This window comes from Ambystoma mexicanum, chromosome 3p (assembly GCF_040938575.1).
Source record: "Ambystoma mexicanum isolate Mex_15411 chromosome 3p, UKY_AmexF1_1, whole genome shotgun sequence".
NCBI classification, from domain to species: domain Eukaryota; kingdom Metazoa; phylum Chordata; class Amphibia; order Caudata; family Ambystomatidae; genus Ambystoma; species Ambystoma mexicanum.
The window spans coordinates 215,472,084-215,491,628 of NC_090925.1; the positions used below are offsets into that span (position 1 = coordinate 215,472,084).

A 19,545-nucleotide genomic window follows, 5' to 3' on the forward strand; every position below is an offset into this window, starting at 1 on the left:
ACTACGCAATCAGCGACTGGAAGAGCACGACAGGAAGGAGAAACAGGCCAAGCTTCTCGCTAAAAGGAGAAACTCTTTAGAGTATCCTGCCAACAACTCAGCCCACAAACATAGCTCTACCAATCCGTTCCAAAAGCCAAGAAGAGCCAGCGACCAACTTGCCAACAGGCAAGGACTCCACTTCACAGACTGTATTCACTATCCCTGAAACACCTAGCAAAAAAAACGGACATGTTGAGCATAATGTCTGCAATAATAATAGCCCTAGCCCCGTTCTGTAAACTTTATGAGGCGATTAACGATACCACAAAGGACCAACAAACCATACAAGCCATGATTCTGACTAAAGTAACTTATCTGGAGGGCTATATCGAAGCAAAAGAGGAGAATAACGCCCATGACAATAGATTGGACAATCTGGCGGCTAACCTAATAGACAAAATCACAACAAAAATGGCAAAACAAGATCTGCACGACATCAAGAACACCACCACATTCACAACCAAAGAATCAGGTTCACAAACGGCAGCATTCATTGATCTAACCAGAGACAACAAGACGAAATCAGTCACCGGACAGAACCCCATAAAAACAGGAACCGATCCCAAAGCAACAGCCAACACAACATCCAACATATCCACGGTGGTACTAGTTCTGGACGACAAAAAAAAAAAATCTCAAGCTCTAAGACATATTGAGGTACCTGAGCCGGCATATTTAATTTTTGGAAAAGCAAACCCAAAGACCAGGGAAACACCGAGCAACACCATAAGCACAACGCATGACGTCGCCCTCCTACCAAAAAACAATACCAACATGCAGGCCCAAGCGCAAACGTCGAGCATTCCAAACAACATGGTGGCACACAGAACAAATACCAAGGACCAGCAATCCAACTCAAAGCAAGTGAAAACGGATTCACCAAAATCAGTAGCAGACTTCCTTAGAGATGACATATTAATGAACGTCAGCGTCTACTCAGACGACGAACTGCCGCAAGCCATGACACCGGCCGCAAGTTCACAAATCAAGACACAAAGGCGGCTCTCTCACAGTGAAACGCCCTCCATTCCGAAAGCTCGACGAAGCTCGAAGAAAAGAGTCAAAGACACAAAAGAGGTCCAGAGAAGAACCAGAAAGAACCGCCCAGAAAGTTCACTATAGATCAAGAACAGACACTAACGAAAGACTAAACGTCAAACGATCAAAAACAAAGTGGACACTCAAAATGGAACAAGCCAGTAACAAGGACAAACTCATCCTAAATAGAAGATCAGTCATGGCGATCTTCCACCAGATCTTTAACCTAAAGGATCTAAAATCAGAAGATCTGACAATTGTCGAACCTTGGCATGACAATCACAAAGCGGCAACACTCTTACACATTGGATCAGCCACAATATACAAACAGATATACAAAAGTCAACAAGAAATCTACAGCCTTGGTTACAACCTGGAAGTCCCAATGCACCAAGAAGATCACACAAGAGAAAGAGATTAACATAACGGGACAAATGTAAACCATGATAGACATACAGCACGTACAAACGATCGTGACAAAAACGAACGACGCAAAACCACACAAGGGCTTGAAAAAAGTACGTAACGAAAAAGAATCACAACGACGCAGAACTAACCAATACAAGAAAGGAACAGAAAAAAATTCAAAGCACAAGCATTGAAGGTAGAAAGTTTGAAAGTAACTAGTGACTTCCACAATAACCAAGGGAAAAGTAACCCAAGTACAAAAAGTAAACAGCGCAACAACAAGAACCATCTCACAAACAATACAACACTGTCACACTCCAGGAACCGAATCAACACTCTGACAATAAACAAGGAATCTGGGCCTGGTTACCAAAAGCACTCAATGCACCGAAAAAAATAGCAATCCATTCACAAAGATTACAAGACAACAACGACGTTACAAGTAGAAGATCATAACCACAAAGTAACGCTTTGCTCATGGAATACAAGAGGGCACTCCCACCTAACTATGCCAGGAGACGTGACATCATATGCCTCCAGGAGACCTGGTTGACCCAGCCGCCGACTATGGAAGATTACCAAATCACATTAGCTCCAGCAACCAAAGGCCATCTAGGACGACCAATATCAGGTCTTATGATTGCATGCCGTAATGGATGTGGACTCTCCATGGGACCAACCCTGATTGCTAACCTGTCAATTTTGGCAGTAAGTGTTACCTGGAAACCAAAAAGCAACACCAGAGACAGCAAATACAGTAGTCATTGCCAACACTTACTGGAATCCAGCAGCAATCAGCGAGGAAAGATTCATCACAATGTGCAAACAAGAAATTGCGGAAGCAATGGCTAAACTATTGGTGACCTCTTTAATGATATGCGGTGATCTAAATGCAGTCTACAAAATCCAGACAAATCAAGAAAAAAAAAAAAAAATCAGCACACGGCAGCAGTACAGCGAGGCAGAGCATGGCTCGACCTAACTCAATCACGTGAGTTACACAATCTTGATGACGCTTTCTCACAACCAAATAGAACACTGACTTGGGCATGAGCAGACTCGGCTAAGACAATCGACTATATATTCGTCTCGAAACCGCGGCTTTGCACCACAGTCTCGTTGAACGTACGTTGCACAATTGCTAGCAATCACAACCTATTAGAGACCTGCTGGTTAATCTCAAGTGAAAAGAACCTTCGGGCAGGCATGCCTATTGAGAGCAACGTACAGGTAACATGGCTCAAATTAAGTGTCACAGCGATCAAAGATCTAACACAAAAATATATAGGAAACGTCCAGTTGGATGAAACTAACGCAGTCGACTACCAACCACTACTAGTGGCATACACGCGTCCAACTACACGCCAGAGGATAACAGGACCCACTTAAAAAAACATTTACAACAAAGATCTGGTTGAGAGACGACACAAGTACAGAAGAGCAATGAAGATCGCAAAAAAAACTACAACCAATTGCAAACCGCAATGCAAAAGTCAAAGATCTGAAAACAGAGTACAAAGCTTGGGTACGAGTGCATCGAAGCAAACTACCAGCTGGACGCTGAAAACATCACAAAACCACTAAGGAATAACTCCAGAGACTTCTGGTCCCTACTAAGCCTCAGAAACCCCACTTGAAAACTCAATAACAAACATAAATCAGATCACCTGGGAAAACCATTTCGCTCAAGTGTTCAAACCCGTTACGACTGAAAACCATGGAGAGCTCCAGCATAACAACTCAAAGTGGATAAATCTTGAAGAAAAGGAAGACATCTTGGAGGTCATAAAAAAAAATTGAAAAACTCAAGAGCACCCGGACCCAACGGAATCACCAACTTCGAACTAAAAGCGCACCCTGAAGAATGGGCTGACTTGATCAGCGAAATTTTACGACGCTGTGCAGACACGAGATCAGTGCCCAAATCATGGACCACAACGACGATAATTCCAATTTACAAAAAAAGACATTTGGATCCTTTAAACCTTCGGCCGATAGCTTTGCTTGACGCTATAGGAAAGGTTTACGGATCCCTACTCCTAAGGAAATTTCAAACCTGGGCCGCCTCTGCAAATGGCAATGACCATCTGCAATCAGGCTTTAAATAACATGCTGGGACAGCAGGTAAAATACTAATATTCAGCATACTGAAAAGCAACGCCTTACAACTTGTCATCGTCTTTTCGTCGTGTTCGTAGATTTCACGCAAGCATTTGACTGCAATCTGGGGGATCCCCGATTTCAAAAGCACCTGTAATTGTATATTACATCCTTAGGTTTTACTCACCTAGTATAACTTACGACAAAAGTAGTTGTAGGTTTTTACTGCACCTAGAATAAGTGTTCCACTATTCACCAAAAGTATATTGTCCAGTTGACTGATTAAGTGATTTGTACTGGGAATCATTATGCAACTGTAAGGGTCTACTGCCCTTGCATTACTGAATGCAATTGTAAAAAAGTAACCATTGGCTTTTACTCCCCAAGAATAGGCTTGACCTATACTGAATGTGTATGAAAAGGTTTTGACTTCCCTAGAATTACTGTTATGTACTTCAAATAGGGTCTATACTTAGGTCTGTGTACTTTGAAGTATAGTGTTGTGTTTTTATACTGTGATTTCATACGTTTTAGTGCTTACTTAGCCCTAGATTATCTGGGCCTACTTGTATTTAAACATCTGAGAAGAGAAGGACACATAAATGAATGGCAAACACGCCATTTGAAGCAAAGGTATTTAACAGCTTACTGCAATATATGAAAGTGTTTCTGTGCAAGTTCCTAAGGAGAAATTACCTGTAATTCAGGTTAAACCTCTATGGAACAAGAGAAATCCAAAGACATAGAAGGAAACTGTTAGTGGTCGACATCAAATGCCATTTATGTCAAAAAGAAGATGAAACAAACATTTGGTATTGTTCTGTCCAGATCTAAAAGTGCAAAGATCTAAATACTTGGGCCCACAGCTGTGCACCGGCATGACGTATAGCGCCCATGAATGGTGGTCACATATGCACAGCAGCAACCATAAAAAAAGCTGACACTTGCCCTCACATTATTTCTGAAACAGATCGAAAACAAAATGATGGAAGCGACCTGACGAACTGACTGAAGGAAACAGCAAACATAACTAGTAAATTCATCGAAACAGAAAAAGGATAAGATCTTTTTTTTTTTAAAAACAAGGCAACTTGGATGAAAAGGGTTCTGTAAACTGTGCTTTAAATGTAAAAATAGTTTCAAAAGTTTGTAATAACTAAATGAAATTAAAAAACCGTTTACAAACCGTGTTTCAATGTTTCTTTGGATCATTTGTATTACAATTTCCTTTGTACTGATTCTACAGCCCCCTCTCACTCCTAAAATAAGCCTGGCTGCTCAGTCTACGCTACCATGGACTCAGGTGGTAGAGTCGTATACTAAAAGTGGAGTCTTGTACTGTTTCAGTTGAATGGTTTTCCTAAGCCCTCAACTGTCCTAACATACATGCTCCCAGGGCCACGCCTCTAAATTTAAAGCAGGGTTTTTTTTCTGGTGAAAAAGGTTCCGTCTCCCGTCCCTAGCAAGGGACGCCCATGCAGTATGGAGGAAAGGGGGCAGGACGCAAGAATGAGGAATATGAATGGTCTAGTTTACATCCATTCAACCTTGCAGTCAATGGGGTACATTACTATAAATGGTCAGTGGCAGCAGAGTCTTTGCTCATGTTTGAGTGGTTGTCGTTACACCAATCACAGGTTTTATATAGCCTTTCAAATCTTCAAGACTACAATTAAAACATCCAAAATGTGACTCTCCAGGAAGTGCAAGCGCTAAACAAATAAGTTACATTTGTAATTGAAATAGAAACTCAGCAAAACCTGTTAGATAATCCAGATAAGTATTTTACTTTATGTAGCGATTCATACTTTGTTCGTCCAACATCTAGGCACTGATTATTAAACCTCTGTCGATAATCATTTTACTGACCTCTGAAGGATGTTTGCCAATAAGATAGCTCAGCCGGTTGAGTGCTCGTTGCTGTGATCTGTGCATGATCTGTAGGTTCGAATCCCAGCAAGGCCAGCTCAGCCTTTCATCCTTTCAAGGTCGAAATGGAGTACCAACTTTGGTCTGGTGATAATTGTGATAAATATGTTCTATGTGCAGCGCTTTCCCAAAAGCGCTATATAAATAACTATGAGATTAGTTATAGAATTTAGCATGGATTCCTTGCCTCTCTGCACTGTTGCATCATAACATTGGCATAGTATTAGATCGTAATAGTTCCAGGAAATGAGGACTTCATTAAAAACGAATACAATTCTGCTATCGAACCTCAAAACACAATACAATTCATGTTTGTGTTGTGTAATTGGCTAGGTTGTGTTTTCAACATTTAAATATACAGGAGAGATCAAATGGCCAGACCTTAGAAGAAATAATGAAAGGTGTATTCTGTCACAATGCAGAAATCTGCCGAATGGTAATGATTTCCATACAGTTTTTGAACATGTCGGCTCGATGTCTCATACATTTTTACTCTTGAAATCACATTTACTCCCAAAGTTTAAAAATAGGCAGTAAAATACTCCCACCTCAAAATCTTATCTGGAGCACTAGCGGGCCGCTGCAATAACGGCCGGCGCTGCCTGAGGTTGCCAGTTATGTCCTTGAGGAGTTTGCAGTCATTGTGGGGGGACGGCTGGTCCATGTTCTGTACAAACTGCAGAGCAGACTAGTTTGTATAGGGACATGACTGTGGATGGAAGAGTGATTATGTTGTGATGGAGACAGGGTTTTGGGGGAGGGGGGCCTCGCTGCAGCTACTTGCTTCCGAAGCAGCTGGAAATAGCCACATTTTAGATCCTTTCTGGAGAAGAAGTTAATGGTAAAGATATTTGTACCGAAGGCCGTCATCAACAGAATTGGTCCCCAGGTGGATCTGCAAACAAGAAGGTGGGGGGGAGGAGGGAATGGTTAGTCGGGTGGCGCGGGAGTAGGAAAGTGAGAGGGTGACATCCTGTTGGAAGCTTCAGTTCAGTTTTCACTGTGCACCGAGCTTGGGCGCGAATATCGGATCGATGTGAGACCTTGTGTTGTTGATGTGGCTTTTATGCTGATCGTTTCACGTAGTGATTGTGGCTGCAGATTTATAGTGGAAGGGAATTCCAGATGGATGGTGCCTAGATGGAGAAAGCGGATCCTCCCAATCTGGTTATGATGGGGCGGGAGGAGGGGGGGGGGGGGTGGAATTACGAGAAGGAGTGGCGAGCAGGATGAGAGATCCGGTTGGAAGGTAGCAAGTGACCTTGGCCTGGTCTATTGTGGTCAGTGAGGCACATGGCTTTAAAAGGTGGCCCGTCGGCTGATAGTGAGCCAGTGAAGTGTTTGGATGGTGGGGGTAATAGGTTTTCTAGGTGAGAGGGCAAGCAGGAGTCTGGCCACAGAATTTTGGATTAGTTGACGTTTCCTGAGCTGTTGTGCTGGGACACCTAGATAACGGGAGTTGGCATAATCTAAGTGGGAGAGTATAATGGCAAGTATAATGTATAATGGCATGGGAACATGCACTGCACCCAGAGTTTGAGAGATTCCACTAAGCGCCCCCCCCGCCTCCTCCTTTTGGAGGAAGGTGAACAGCTTTGCTTTACATTCGAGCGCCTTTGGAGTGAATTGACTGGCATGACTTGCAGTCGTGCATGTCGTGGCCGTCACAAAGGCAGTAAACGCATATGCGGATCAGGTTTGAGTTATTTTGCGCCCGCAATCTGCACAGGGTTTGAACCCTTTAGTATATATATATATAAATAAAAGGTACTTGCATAGCGCACCGTCACCAACGGAATTGGTCCCCAGGCACTCTTGTATTTGTATTTATTTTATTTATAGGGCGCAACAGGCCCAAGGGCATCCGGGCGCGTATTTTAGTTACAACATAAGGCAGACATGATAGTACAATTACAGTTTACATTACAGTTTGCTCTGGCGGATCTGTAAACAGGAAGGACGGGTAGGGATAGATGGGATGAGGGGAGAAGGAGTGGGAGAAGTGGTGTGCTGTTGGCAGCTTCAGCTCGGTATACACTGAGTGCTGGGCTTTGGTGCTAGTATCAGATTGGGCGAGGCCTTGAGTGCTGTGGGTGATGTTTGTGTGTTGTTGGTGCAGTGTGGTAAAGTGCGTGCGGATTGCTGGGGGAGATCTTTGTGTGGTTTAAGTATGCAGAGGATTGAGGGTTGGGTTAGTGGGGTCTGTATCTTGATTGAGGTACTTATGGTTCCTTTAGAGTTGTATACCTGTGGGTTGGGTTGTTGCTGGTTCCTCGGGGCTGACTCGGTTTGGTGGTGCTGCGCTGATCCAGCTGGGTCATAGTGAGTATTATTTTGATTGGTAGGTGCGTCTGGACCTTATCTTCGGGTGTGGGGCTGGGTGGGTAATATCTATTCTCAGGTTATCTTGTGTGACCCTGGTCGGCCGGTTCAGGGTCGGAGTGGCGTGGATGTGGCGTCCTAATGCATCAGTCTCGGTTAGCCTGTGTATTCAGTTGTTCGTTTCCTTCTGTCCCGACTCTCTTTCTGTTCTTTGGTTTCCGTGGGGTGAACATCCTAGGGGCTATTTAGTTGTAGTTTCTTGTGGGGTGATGGAGATATATACTGCCCCAGATGTCCAGCTCTGGGTGCATAGAGGCTTCAGGCAAAACCGCCCTGCGCCCCCTGGCGAAACGTTTCCGAAAAGGCAATGAGCAACCAATATCGTAGATTAGGAATCTGTGGGAGGAAGGAGTCCATTACAATGTGGTTTTCCTGGCATCTATAGGTAGATATAAACCTGTCCATGCTTGGATGTTTGTTATATGTATATTCTACAGGGGCAGTTGCAATTATCTTGGATTACTACTCGACACCTAAAAGCATTGAGAAAAGGAAGGCTGTAGAATGTATGAGAACTAATCACAGGTGAGTAAGCTTTTCTTACTTATTCCTATTAACATACTACAGAACCACCTGTACACACTGCCACTTTAGACTCACACTGGCAGCACTCTGCTCTAGGCCGATGCCTGAACCACATGGACATATCTGGAAAGAATGCCGATTTCTTTGCTTTACAAGCACACCATTGCTAGATTAAAACCGATCCTTTCCCCACCCAACTGCAACCATGAGGAAGGCAAGGCATCTCATTCCGTACAAGTATCTCACTTTATTGATTACTTTACAGTCTGCGCAGGGTGTATTAAAAAAAGCACGACGGAGGTAGCTGTGTCGTTTCTTCAGTTTGATTTTTTTTTACAGGTCTCATTTTTTCTTCTTTTCAAGAGAAAAATGTCTCAAGTGCTTATTCCCATATTTGAAAAAAAGGGGAAAAACCCACTAAAACCTTGTTTTTAAAAACTGACAGTGCGTTAGCAAGTGGGTCTCTTCCCTAAATCCTTAAATGAGAACTTTCCATTAACCCCAAGAGCCTGGCAGGAAAACGGGTTATCTGGGCCTCCCAGTCACGTCTCCCCTGCAGGGTCAGCTTCTGCCATTGAACGTGTGAACTATGTACAAAACTTTCCATGGCCGAAATCTTCGTCATTTCAGTTTATTGTTAATAATTAAAAAACAAAAAAAACGTTTTTTTTAAAAAAAAAAGAAAGGCCATCGTTTCTTGGTCTTTGCAACCGAGGACTTTTCCTCCGTCCTCACTGAAATTAAGGAACCAATCGCTGGAGAGGAAAAGCCGGAGGCTTGGTGGTGGGGTGTCTCACTGCGCCCACCCACGACTGGGCATCCTCCGCGTGCTCTGCTCCAACAGGAATGTGACATTGGGCTGCAGATGCGGTAGGATCTTCGATCGGCTGAGCCAGGGGGAATGATCCAAAGTCATCACTGCTGTATTATTGCCTACAAATTAAGAACAGAAAAACACTTGGTGGGAAGAACCAGTTCACGTGACAAACATTTTAAAGAGAGTAATGGGGAGGTCTTTTGGGAAAGTTCAACATGAGCACTAGACACATGCACCCACAGATAACCTTGAAAGCCTTTAGGTGGCATTCTTCAGGCGCCAATGAGATTTACCTGAAGCAAAGCATACAAACTTAGTCGGCGAGTCCATAGGAAACTGGGGTTGGGGGATTGAGGGGGGGACTTTGATAGAGCGAAAACCTTTTACAGTGCTTTACACTTCAAAATGCTGCAATAATGGGTGTTCTTACCAAAGTTAATAATGCTCCATTTCATCCAACTTGGAAGGATGATTGGCTTAGTAGGCAATACTGGGATTCAAAACTTTCAGGCTAAACCCTGATGTCTGGAGCAAGTTAACTTGCAGAGCTATCTTGGTGGTTAACCGATAAATGAGCATTTAAAGGTCGGATTGCAAACAATAAGTCAACACTTTGTGTCGGCCAGTAGATGGGTAGGCAATTAACCAAGTTTCAAACTGGTTCATTGGCTGCAAGCACCCATCTCATTCACCATTTGAGATGGGAAAGACAAACCAAGGTCAGGGTAAAACTTCTTGCTCACCTGAGGGGGTGGGGGTTCGCTGCCACGGTTGGCCAACCGGCTGAGTATATTCCTCTCTGACATCTGCAGACGCACAGCTACAGGTGGAATCCGAGCGATGGTGGCCGGCAAGCGCGTTACATCTGCTTTCATGTCGCTCAGAAGCTCCTCCAGCTGTTTTAGTACTGCAAGAAAAAGAAAGGAGCCACATAAGAGAATGAAGTCCTCAGAAAATACTAGCTCTGAATATTCCTACAACACAAAAGCAACAGGGGTCCTCGTGCCGCAAATGACTGCAATGTAGAACTTCCACCAAATGTCTAACCCATGTAAGTCAACATGGTCAATACACACACAATAGGGAAAGCAACAGTTTATCATTGTTCCACCATACCACAAACCCACTATATCTGGTCACTTCCGCAGCACCAACATATAAATCCCTCTCCCCACCTTGAGAATGCCCCCAGAGAAATAGTTCATGTAGGAGCGCAACACCAACTACTCATTAATATGGCAGCAGCCTCCCACTAAGAATCTGACCTACCCCTCCCGATAAAATAAGGAATGTAGCGGTTAGATAGCATGTGCCCAAACAAATCCCACATAGACTTGCACAACAGCACACGACTACCGACCATGAAACACCCCAAGCCCAGCCGACGGACCCACTGGGCTGAGGCTGCCATCAGCACATCACTTCTCTCTTTCACTTTTCCAGCTTATTCCCACTAACTCACCCCCCCTCCCTCTCAGAGCCGCCAGAGCGCCAGGGGACCACTCCGGCAGTGATAGTGCGCGGTACAAATATCCTTCAACGTTAACATAGCTGGCAGGTTCTCATTTCTAGAATGTACCTTTATGCAAGACTGCGTTTGCTGGTTTGTTTCCTGCCATAGACTCCTTGGAAAGATGTTGGTGGCTCTCAGCCAGACATTCCACCTCAGCGAACCTTGTATTGAGGGCCATTGAGGGGTGGGAGGGATCCTCGGACATGTTCAGGTAGGCAGCCCGCCGCAGCTGCTCTTCAATCACCAGTGCCTGCTCAAGGAGCTGTTCAGGATTGAAGATTGAGATGAAGGTGGTGGATTAACCAACTAAGTACACTACTAGCCTCCAATATCCCCCCTATGCACAGTATACAGTGAATTTAAAATTGAAATGGCTGTACATGCAATGGGGTGGACCACAGACATTGGGCATGCAATCTAGTTACTCAATATAAGGACTAATGTGCTCCTAGTTTAGTGCCTCTTCCTCCACACTTGTGGGAGGTTGTCCCTACAGGACTGGAGCAATTGTGCACAGAAAAAGAAGTTACTTACCGTCTATAATGTTCTTTCTGATGGGAAGTTATCTATGATCTCCCAGTGCCAGCTACTGGTAGGAAAGCTTTTCGGCTGCCAGGGGGCACAGCAAGGCTTTGCGTCTGCTCCACCCAAAGCCTCTACCCACCATGCTGTTGGGGCAGCATTTATAGAGTCGCTGCGTCCAGTGACCTCAGTTCTACCATTTCTCCCTAGTACTCTGATGCTGAGGGACCACAGAAGGAGACATTACTTACCGAAATGTTCTATGGATGATTCTTCTGCATATTCCTCATCAGATAGATATCGCACCCGCTGCTCAGAAAACTTTGACAGGGGTGTAGAGGATCACAACTCAGCCATCGACCTGCCTTGATTAGGCTTGGTCGTCGGCTCCAGACAGGATATTGACCGCTGTAGATATACTGTGTCACTACGCCACTGTACCTCAGTTCCCATGTTTTCTCCCCACCACCTGAGCTCAACCACTGCAGAGGAAAAACTAGTGAAAAACATATGGCCAAATAGCCAAAAGAGGCTAGAAAATTGTTAGACAGTTTGTATGCAGTACCCTTTGGGACCACTACACACAACTAGGACTACAGGTATAAGCAAAACCAATGTTTGGTATAAGTCTGTAACACACAGTTTTTGGTAGCGAGCTGAGCGGCCAGGCTTCTCAAGAGGGAACGTGAGCTTGTAAGGATGTTACACAAAGGTCTTCAATCACAAGTATTCAGATAGACACTTACACTCAAGGTTTCTTGGTAAAACACTTTATTCAACAGTCAGTTGAGATGAGCCTGGCTGCTCAACACGCTACCAACCTGTGTAGTACAGCCTTATACCAAAGGTTGTGTTCCTATTGCCAGGCGGTCAGGGTTGTTGTAGTGCACCCAAAGGGTACTGCATACAATCTTGCCTAACACCCAGATTAGCCAAATGCAACAGGAAAGTAAGCACCACAGGCGTGCCACATTGAAAATGGTCCACATGCTTGTCCCTTGCACCAGTAACTAAATTCATTCCAATGACACCGGTACATGGATTTGGTTGCTGGCCTTGTGGCCGAAAGCAAAATCTCCATTATGTCTTAACCCGGGAGGTCCGAATCCTTATATCGCAGCCTCTCAGAAACCATGAGTGAAGGCTGAGAGTTTTGACCTCTGGATGGAGAACCCGACCTTCCTCTTGTGTGAGAAGATCCTCGCTTTGTGGAAGACTTATTGGAGGGCAGATGGACATGTACAGAAGGTCCTGGTACCATGTCCTGGCCCAATCAGGGGCAATTGGGATCATGGATTTCCTGAACTTTCTCAACCTCCTGATCACGTGAGGAATGACAGGGACTGGAGGAAACTCATACAGAAGTGGAAATTCCTAGTCCATCACAAACGCGTCTCCTAGAGCTCGTCTTGGGGGAAATTCCCTTGAGCAATCCAGCTCGCACTTCCGGTTGGTACCGGTCACAAACAGATCCACCTGAGGGGTTCCCCAAAAGGCAAAGATCTCCTGAAGGACTTCCTGAACTAGTTCCCACTCGTGTGCTCTCCGGCTAGGTGATCTGCCGACAGATTCCTTCTTGTATTGCACAGAACCAGAGCTGCATTGCCTCCCTGCACAGTGGGACCCTACACCTACTCTCTTGTTGAGGTAATACATTGTCCATCCTTAACAGGACTCTTTCCCCGTACGTACAGAGGGCAGGCAGGCCTTCAGCACTAGTCCGATTGCCCTCAGCTCTAAAAGGTTGATGTGTAGTTTGGACTCCGAGACCAACGACTGCCGATAGTTCGTTGGTGTGGGCTCCCCACCCAGTGAGTGAGGCGTCCGTCACGACCGTCATCTCCAGCCATGGCTGCCAAAAAGATTCTCCCTTGAGAATGTTCTCTTTGCAAGCCCACAATAGAAGACCCTGAGCAACTCTGCTCGGAGCTTGCAGATCTGACACATTTCCTGAGAATTGGGACCATTGATTGACATTTTATTTCTATCGCGCTCTTACACAAGTGTTTCAGAGCGCGACAAGGCAAGGGAGGGGAGGGGAACAGGGGAGAACAAAACAGCGATCTTACTAGGCCAAGTGACATTGAGAACGCGCAAGTGCATGCGAGAGGGGGGGGATGGGGAACAGTGCATGGAAGGGGGGGATGGAAAGTGCGAAGCAGAGGAGAAACAGATAAATAGCAATAAATTAATAAAGGCAACAAACGGTGGTAATGCAGCCAGCAATTTGCAAGTGCTAGGTTTAAGGCAGCAGACAGGGTAGGTCCGATAAGTGCAGGAAGAAAAAGGGGGGCTGTGTGGGTACAGATACAGACCCCAGTGCAAGGGGTGGCCCGGAGGCAGTGCGGGAGGGTGACAGGATGAGCAGGTACCTGGGACCAAAAGACAGAGGGTGGCCAGGTGCACGGTGCCAAGAGAGAAAAGATCAGCGGGGAGCAAAGGCAGAAGAAAAGAGGAAGGTCTTGAGGTGCTTCCGGAACCGGAGATGGTTCTCCTCAAGTTTTAGAGTGGCAGGGAGGCTGTTCCATAAGGAGGGCCCAGCTGAAGACAGATCTACCCCCAGCTCGTTCCTTAGAAAAACGACTGACTCCTAGTGAGTTGGAGGTAGAGGAGCGAAGAGCTTGAGAGGGGAGGTATTTGCAGAGGGATAGCTGAAGGTATTTTGGACCCAGGCCCCAGAGAGCCTTGTGGACAATGCAGAGGGTTTTGAATTTAATCCTTGTATCCACTGGGAGCCAGTGGAGAGATTTCAGAGCTGGAGAGATACGAACCCAGGGCTTGAGGCCAAGGACAAGTCTTGCAGTCCTGTTCTGGATAAGTTGCAAAGGGCGGAGAGTATAGGCAGGTAGATTTAGAAAGAGGCTAATAGTCCAAGCTAGAGAGAACCAGAGCTTGAGATACCATGAGCTTCTGGGGGAAGGAGAGGAAAGGCAGAGTACCTCTGAGGAGGTGAAGTCAGAAATTTGACTTTTTAGAGACCCCAGAGATGTGGGCGGAGAAGGAAAGGGTGGAATCAAAGATGACCCTGAGGTTCTTAGCCTCGCAGGTGGGGGTAGGAGGAGGGGAAAGGGAGGCCGGCCAGAGAGTGAGGGGAAAGGATGGTGAAGGTGTGCCGATGGAGGATCTCCGTCTTGCTGGCATTCAGACAAAGATCATTGGCGGCACACCAATCTTGAATGGCGGTTAGGCAATCGGTTAGGAGGTGGCAGAGGGAGTGTCGTCAGCGTAGCACTGGCAATTTGAGAAGAAAATGCCAATGCAGTGGGCGAGAGTTGCCAGGTATTGGTTGAAAAGCCAGGGCGAGAGGTTAGACCCCTGGGGAACACCACAGGTAGAGAGGAAGATAGATGAAAGGAAGGAAGGACCCAAGTTGGACCTGGGAGGGTCGATCTGAGAGGAAAGAGGTCAGCCAGGCCAGAGCCTGATCAGTGATACCCAGGTTTCACGGAGACGGTTGAGCAGGATAGTATGGTTGACTGTGTCGAAGGCAGAAGAGAGATATCGAGGAGGATGAGGACAGAGGGAAGGAACAAGTTACTTACCTGTAGCTGTTCTCCAGCATGGGTCTGGCATGGATTCACATGCTCATGAATATTCCCCGTCAGGCTGGGAATCCTCGGTAAAGAAAAATCAGTATCAGTTTCGTTTCTGATCTGTCTTTCACTGATCTCTGCGTCATACTGACCACAGCCAATGACTGCCATCTCCCTAAGCCCCGCCTCTGGCAGCTGGCAGCCATCTTCAGATTTGGTAGCACGTGAAGTGGCAGCATGACCAAGTGAAGAGCCGCAGAGGGGTAGGCGGGAGGGTTCGCATGTGAATCCATGCCAGACCCATGCTGGAGAACAACAGTTACAGGTAAGTAACTTGTTCCTTCTCCAGCATGGGGTCTGGCATGGATTCACATGCTCATGAATAAAAGAATACATAGCAGTACACACATGCACAACCACGGGAGGTGGCAAAGGCTCACCATTAAGCATTACATCCAAAACTCAATATTAAGCAATTCTTACCGAACAGGTTGCGCAGCACTGCTTGGCCGGCCCTGGACTCCTCCCTGGAATCCCGATCGACGCAGTAGAATTTCGTGAAGGTGTGCGTCGACCTCCACGTAGCAGCCCTGCAGATGTCCAGCAAGGGCACACCAGATAGGAACGCCGTGGTAGCTGCGATCGCTCTGGTGGAATGGGCTCTCGGACGGCCAGGCAGCGGTCGGTTTGCCAACCGATGACAGTACATGATACAGCCGGAGAGCCATCTGGAAATGGAAGCCTTCGAGAGAGCCTTCCCCTGATTGACGGGTCCAAAGGTCACAAGAAGTTGTGACGTCTTCCAAAAACTCTTCGTGCGGTCCACGTAGAACTTCAGCGCTCTAGCCCCATCCAGCGAGTGCAAAGTCCTTTCAGCCGGCGACGAAGGCGACGGGAAGAAAACAGGCAACACCAAGGGTTCGTTGAGGTGGAAGTCCGACGGCACCTTGGGCATGAAGGATGGGTGCGTCCTGAGCACTACCCTCGTGTCGTGAGGCTTGCAGGAAAGGGCCTGGATCTCTCCCACCCGTCGTGCGGAGGTGATGGCCACAAGAAACGCTGTTTTCCACGACAAAAACTTCAACGGAGCTGAGTGCAGAGGCTCGAACGGAGGTCCCATGAGCTTGGTCAGCACCACGTTGAGCTACCACGCCGGGGCCAGGGCCTTCACCGGCGGGAACGATCTGAACAGTCCCTTCATGAATTCTTTCACCAGACGATGAGACCACAAAGACGTCCGTCCCGTGGTTCTGGTGTATCGGGAGATCGCAGCAAGATGAATCTTGCTGGAAGCTTGCGCCAGTCCAGCCTTGGCCAGCAGGTACGGCAGTACTTGAGGAGCTGTAATCCTTAGAGGGTTAATCGTCTGTGCGTGGCTCCAGACACAGGACCTCTTCCATTTGTGTCCGTAGCATTTAAGAGTTGAGGACGCCCTGGCCTTTGCAAGAACCTCTCTGCAGTCGGCCGGTATGTCGTAACCTCCAAACTCTAACGCTGCAGGAGCCAGGCCTGCAAGTTCAGCGACTTCGGGTCGTGATGGAGGATGGCGCCTCCTTCCCTGGAGAGAAGATCCGCGTCCACTAGCAGCTTGATTGACGGGGACGCTGCCACGCAGGTGCGACGAGGATCATCCTGCACCGTGACCTCTTGAGCTGGTTGATGAGCCGGATCAGCAGCGGCAATGGAGGGAACGCATATAGGAACAGGCCTTCCCAGGGGAACGAGAAAGCATCGCCCATGCTCCTCGGCTGGGGAAACCTGCTGGCGAACCTCCGGCACTTGGAGTTCGTCACCGTCGCGAACCGATCGATCGATCGATCGATCTGGGGTGTGCCCCACCGTCGGAAGAGGCGGTCCACTAGATCCTGTCTTAGTTCCCACTCGTGGCACGAGCGCAGCTCTCTGCTGAGCGAGTCGGAGATGGTGTTTTTTATTCCTGCCAGATGAAACGGCACCAGAAACATCCCTTGGGCGACGGCCCAATGCCACAGATCCTGCGCCTCCTTGGACAGGGCTAGGGATCTGGTACCGCCCTGCTTCCTGATGTAGAACATGGTGGTGGTGGTGTTGGTGAAGATCCTCACCACCTTGCCCTTGAGGGACGGAAGAAAGGACCCGAGGGCCCAAAACACTGCACGGAGTTCCAGGACGTTGATATGGAGGGACTTCTCCGTCGGCAGCCAAAGGCCCCTCGTGTGCAGATTTTCGGTGTGCGCTCCCCACCCTTCCAGGGAGGCATCAGTGGTCACTGTCTTCTGGTGGCCCGGGGTCTGGAAGTCCATGCCCGCCGTCAGATGCGCGCGGGTGCCCCACCACTGGATCGCTCGTCGGAAGCTCTCGAGTGTGATCCTGTCCTCGAAGCTGCCCCTCGTCTGGATCCAGCGAGCGTCCAGGAACTCCTGTAACGGGTGCATCCGAAGCCTGCACAGGCGGATGAGATAAATGCAAGAAGACATCATTCCGAGGAGGGACTTGATGGACCTCACCCTGGCCGCGTCCGCAACCAGCATCCGCTGCACCTTGCCCAAGATGGCCCTCGCCCTTTCCTCCGACAGAGAGGCCAGAAGCGCCACTGTGTCGAGCTTCGCTCCCAGAAACAGTGCGTCTAGCGCGGGCACCAGGTGGGACTTGGTGTAGTTTATGGAGAATCCCAGGTCCGTGAGTAGTTGGACGGTCCTCGCCGTGTGCTCCGCGGCGAGCTCCTTTGTCTTTGCTCGGATGAGCCAGTTGTCCAGGTAGGGTTAGACGTGGATTCCCCCCCCCAGGCGCAGCCACCCCGCCACCGGTGCGAGGCACTTGGTGAACACCCTGGGTGCCGACCTCAATCCGAAGGGAAGGGCTCTGAACTGGTAGTGACGCCCTTGGACCACGAATCTGAGAAACTTTCGGTGTCCCTTTAGGATGGGGATATGGAAGTAGGCATCCTCCAAATCCAACGACGACAGGAAATCGCCCTCCTCCAGCTGACCCAGGACATGCTGGAAGGAGACCATCCGGAACTTCTGTGCCTTGATGAATTTGTTCAGTCGTCGTAGGTCCAGGATGGGATGCCATCCTCCTGTCTTCTTCACCAGGAAGTATCTTGGAGGTAAAGGCGATGCTCAAGAAAGGCACCATCGAGCTCGTCCCAAAGAGGCTTCAGGGCTCCGGAGTTTACCCAAGAGAAGTTGAGGGACGTGATGTTCCTTCCTGGCCACGGGGGGAACGCGCGGGCACTTCTTTAGAAACTCGAGCACATGGCCCTGGCCCAGGGCGTCCAGCACCCAACGGTAGGTGGAGATGGACTCCCACACGCTGACGAAGTTTGCCAGCCGGCCTCCCACCGGGATGCTTTAGGGGGGGCCCGACCCCACAGCCGGTTCAGTCCTGCTCCGATGATGCTTTGCTGCCTTGTCCTCCCTGGCGACGACGGCGGGGTCCGCCCGACTTGCCTCGTCCCCTGTAGGCTTCCTGTGACGACGAACGGGCTGCTTGACGGTAGGTGGAATATCCACCCCCGGAACCTTTGGAGGCACCCTGCTTGCCTCCGGCGCTCCGAAAGGGTGGCCGTCGTTGCTGGAGAACACCAAGAGCCCAGGCCGTCTCCGTCTTGATGGCTTGTAGGGAATCGCCCTCTGTTTTCCCAAACAGGTTGCTCCCGTCGAATGGCATGTCCAAAACTCTGGTCTGCACGTCCTGCCGGAAGTCTGTTGCCTTGAGCCATCCACGCCGTCTAAGGCACACGCTGTTGCCCAACTGGCGAAAACCAGTGTCAGCGATGTCCGTCGCTATCGTAATGGCGTGGTCCGACGCCACTTCTCCTTCCTGCAAGATCTCTAGGGCCTCAGCCCTCTTGTCATCCGGTAGGAAGTCCAGCAGGGGGGCGATCTTGTCCCACAACTCCCTTTCGTAGCGGGCTACGATGGCTAAGGCGTTTCAAGCCTTAATCGTCGTCGCTGCCGATGAGATGACTCTGCGTCCCATCGTGTCCAATTTCTTTCCCTCGCTGTCCGGTGGGGAGGTCGACTTAGAGGCCGAAGCCCCCCCTCACCCCCCGCTTTCTTCCTGGCCGCCGCGGAGACGACCGAGTCCGGGGTCGGCTGTGCCCGAAGGCACAAGGGGGCCGCGTCCGGGACCCGGTACTTCTCGTACCGATCCCTTCTCGCAGGCGTTGTGGATGGGTTCTTGAGGAGGGCGAGACCCTCATCCCAGATATCGTCCAGTAGAGGTACAGCGAGGACCGTCTTCCTCTTGGTCTCGCGCCGTTGATAAAGGAAACCCTTCTCTTCCGGGCAGAGCTGGAAAAGCTCGGATGCCCTGGCGATCATGGCATGAAACGATCCAATCTCATCGGGCGGGGAGGAGGTGACGACGGAAGATCCTCGTCATCTGTACCCGTTGCGGCCGTGTCCGTCCCCGTATCATCCCCACGGGTCGTGGACGGGGAGGAGGGCTGAGCAGGGCGCGATGGTTGAAAAGGAGGTGGAGGATGAATCCTTCTCTTAGGAGGGCTCCCAGAAGGGCCTGGCTCCAGGTCCCCCGTCAGGAGCGTTTCCTCCGTTGGTGGTAACGGCAATCTCGTCCTTATCTCCGAGCATAAGGACTGTATAGCCAACAAAATGGCCGCCGAGTTGTCTTGCGGCACTGGTTGAGGGGATTCCGACGGGCGGTCAGGAGCCTCGTCGGCACCCTCGACGTTCTCGTCGTCTCCTACGTCGGGATCCCTCCCGACGAGCTGGTCTTCTTCCACGCCAATG

General features: G+C 48.7%; 1 protein-coding gene across 2 annotated transcripts in view; it reads right to left on the bottom strand.

The window, feature by feature from the left end:
• Positions 1 to 8,651: 8,651 nt before the first annotated feature.
• CHD4 (chromodomain helicase DNA binding protein 4) overlaps positions 8,652 to 19,545 on the bottom strand; it is a 497,532-nt gene continuing 486,638 nt past the window's right edge. Inside the window, exons 38-40 of one of the 2 annotated variants that reach the window (XM_069650684.1) lie at positions 10,821 to 11,016; positions 9,985 to 10,148; positions 8,652 to 9,357 (exon numbers count right to left, since the gene is read on the bottom strand). In XM_069650684.1, the coding sequence (XP_069506785.1) occupies positions 9,340 to 9,357; positions 9,985 to 10,148; positions 10,821 to 11,016 (378 nt within the window). In that variant the 3' untranslated portion in view covers positions 8,652 to 9,339. The remainder of the gene's footprint in view (positions 9,358 to 9,984; positions 10,149 to 10,820; positions 11,017 to 19,545) is intronic. The other variant, XM_069650685.1, reaches the window with a different exon arrangement.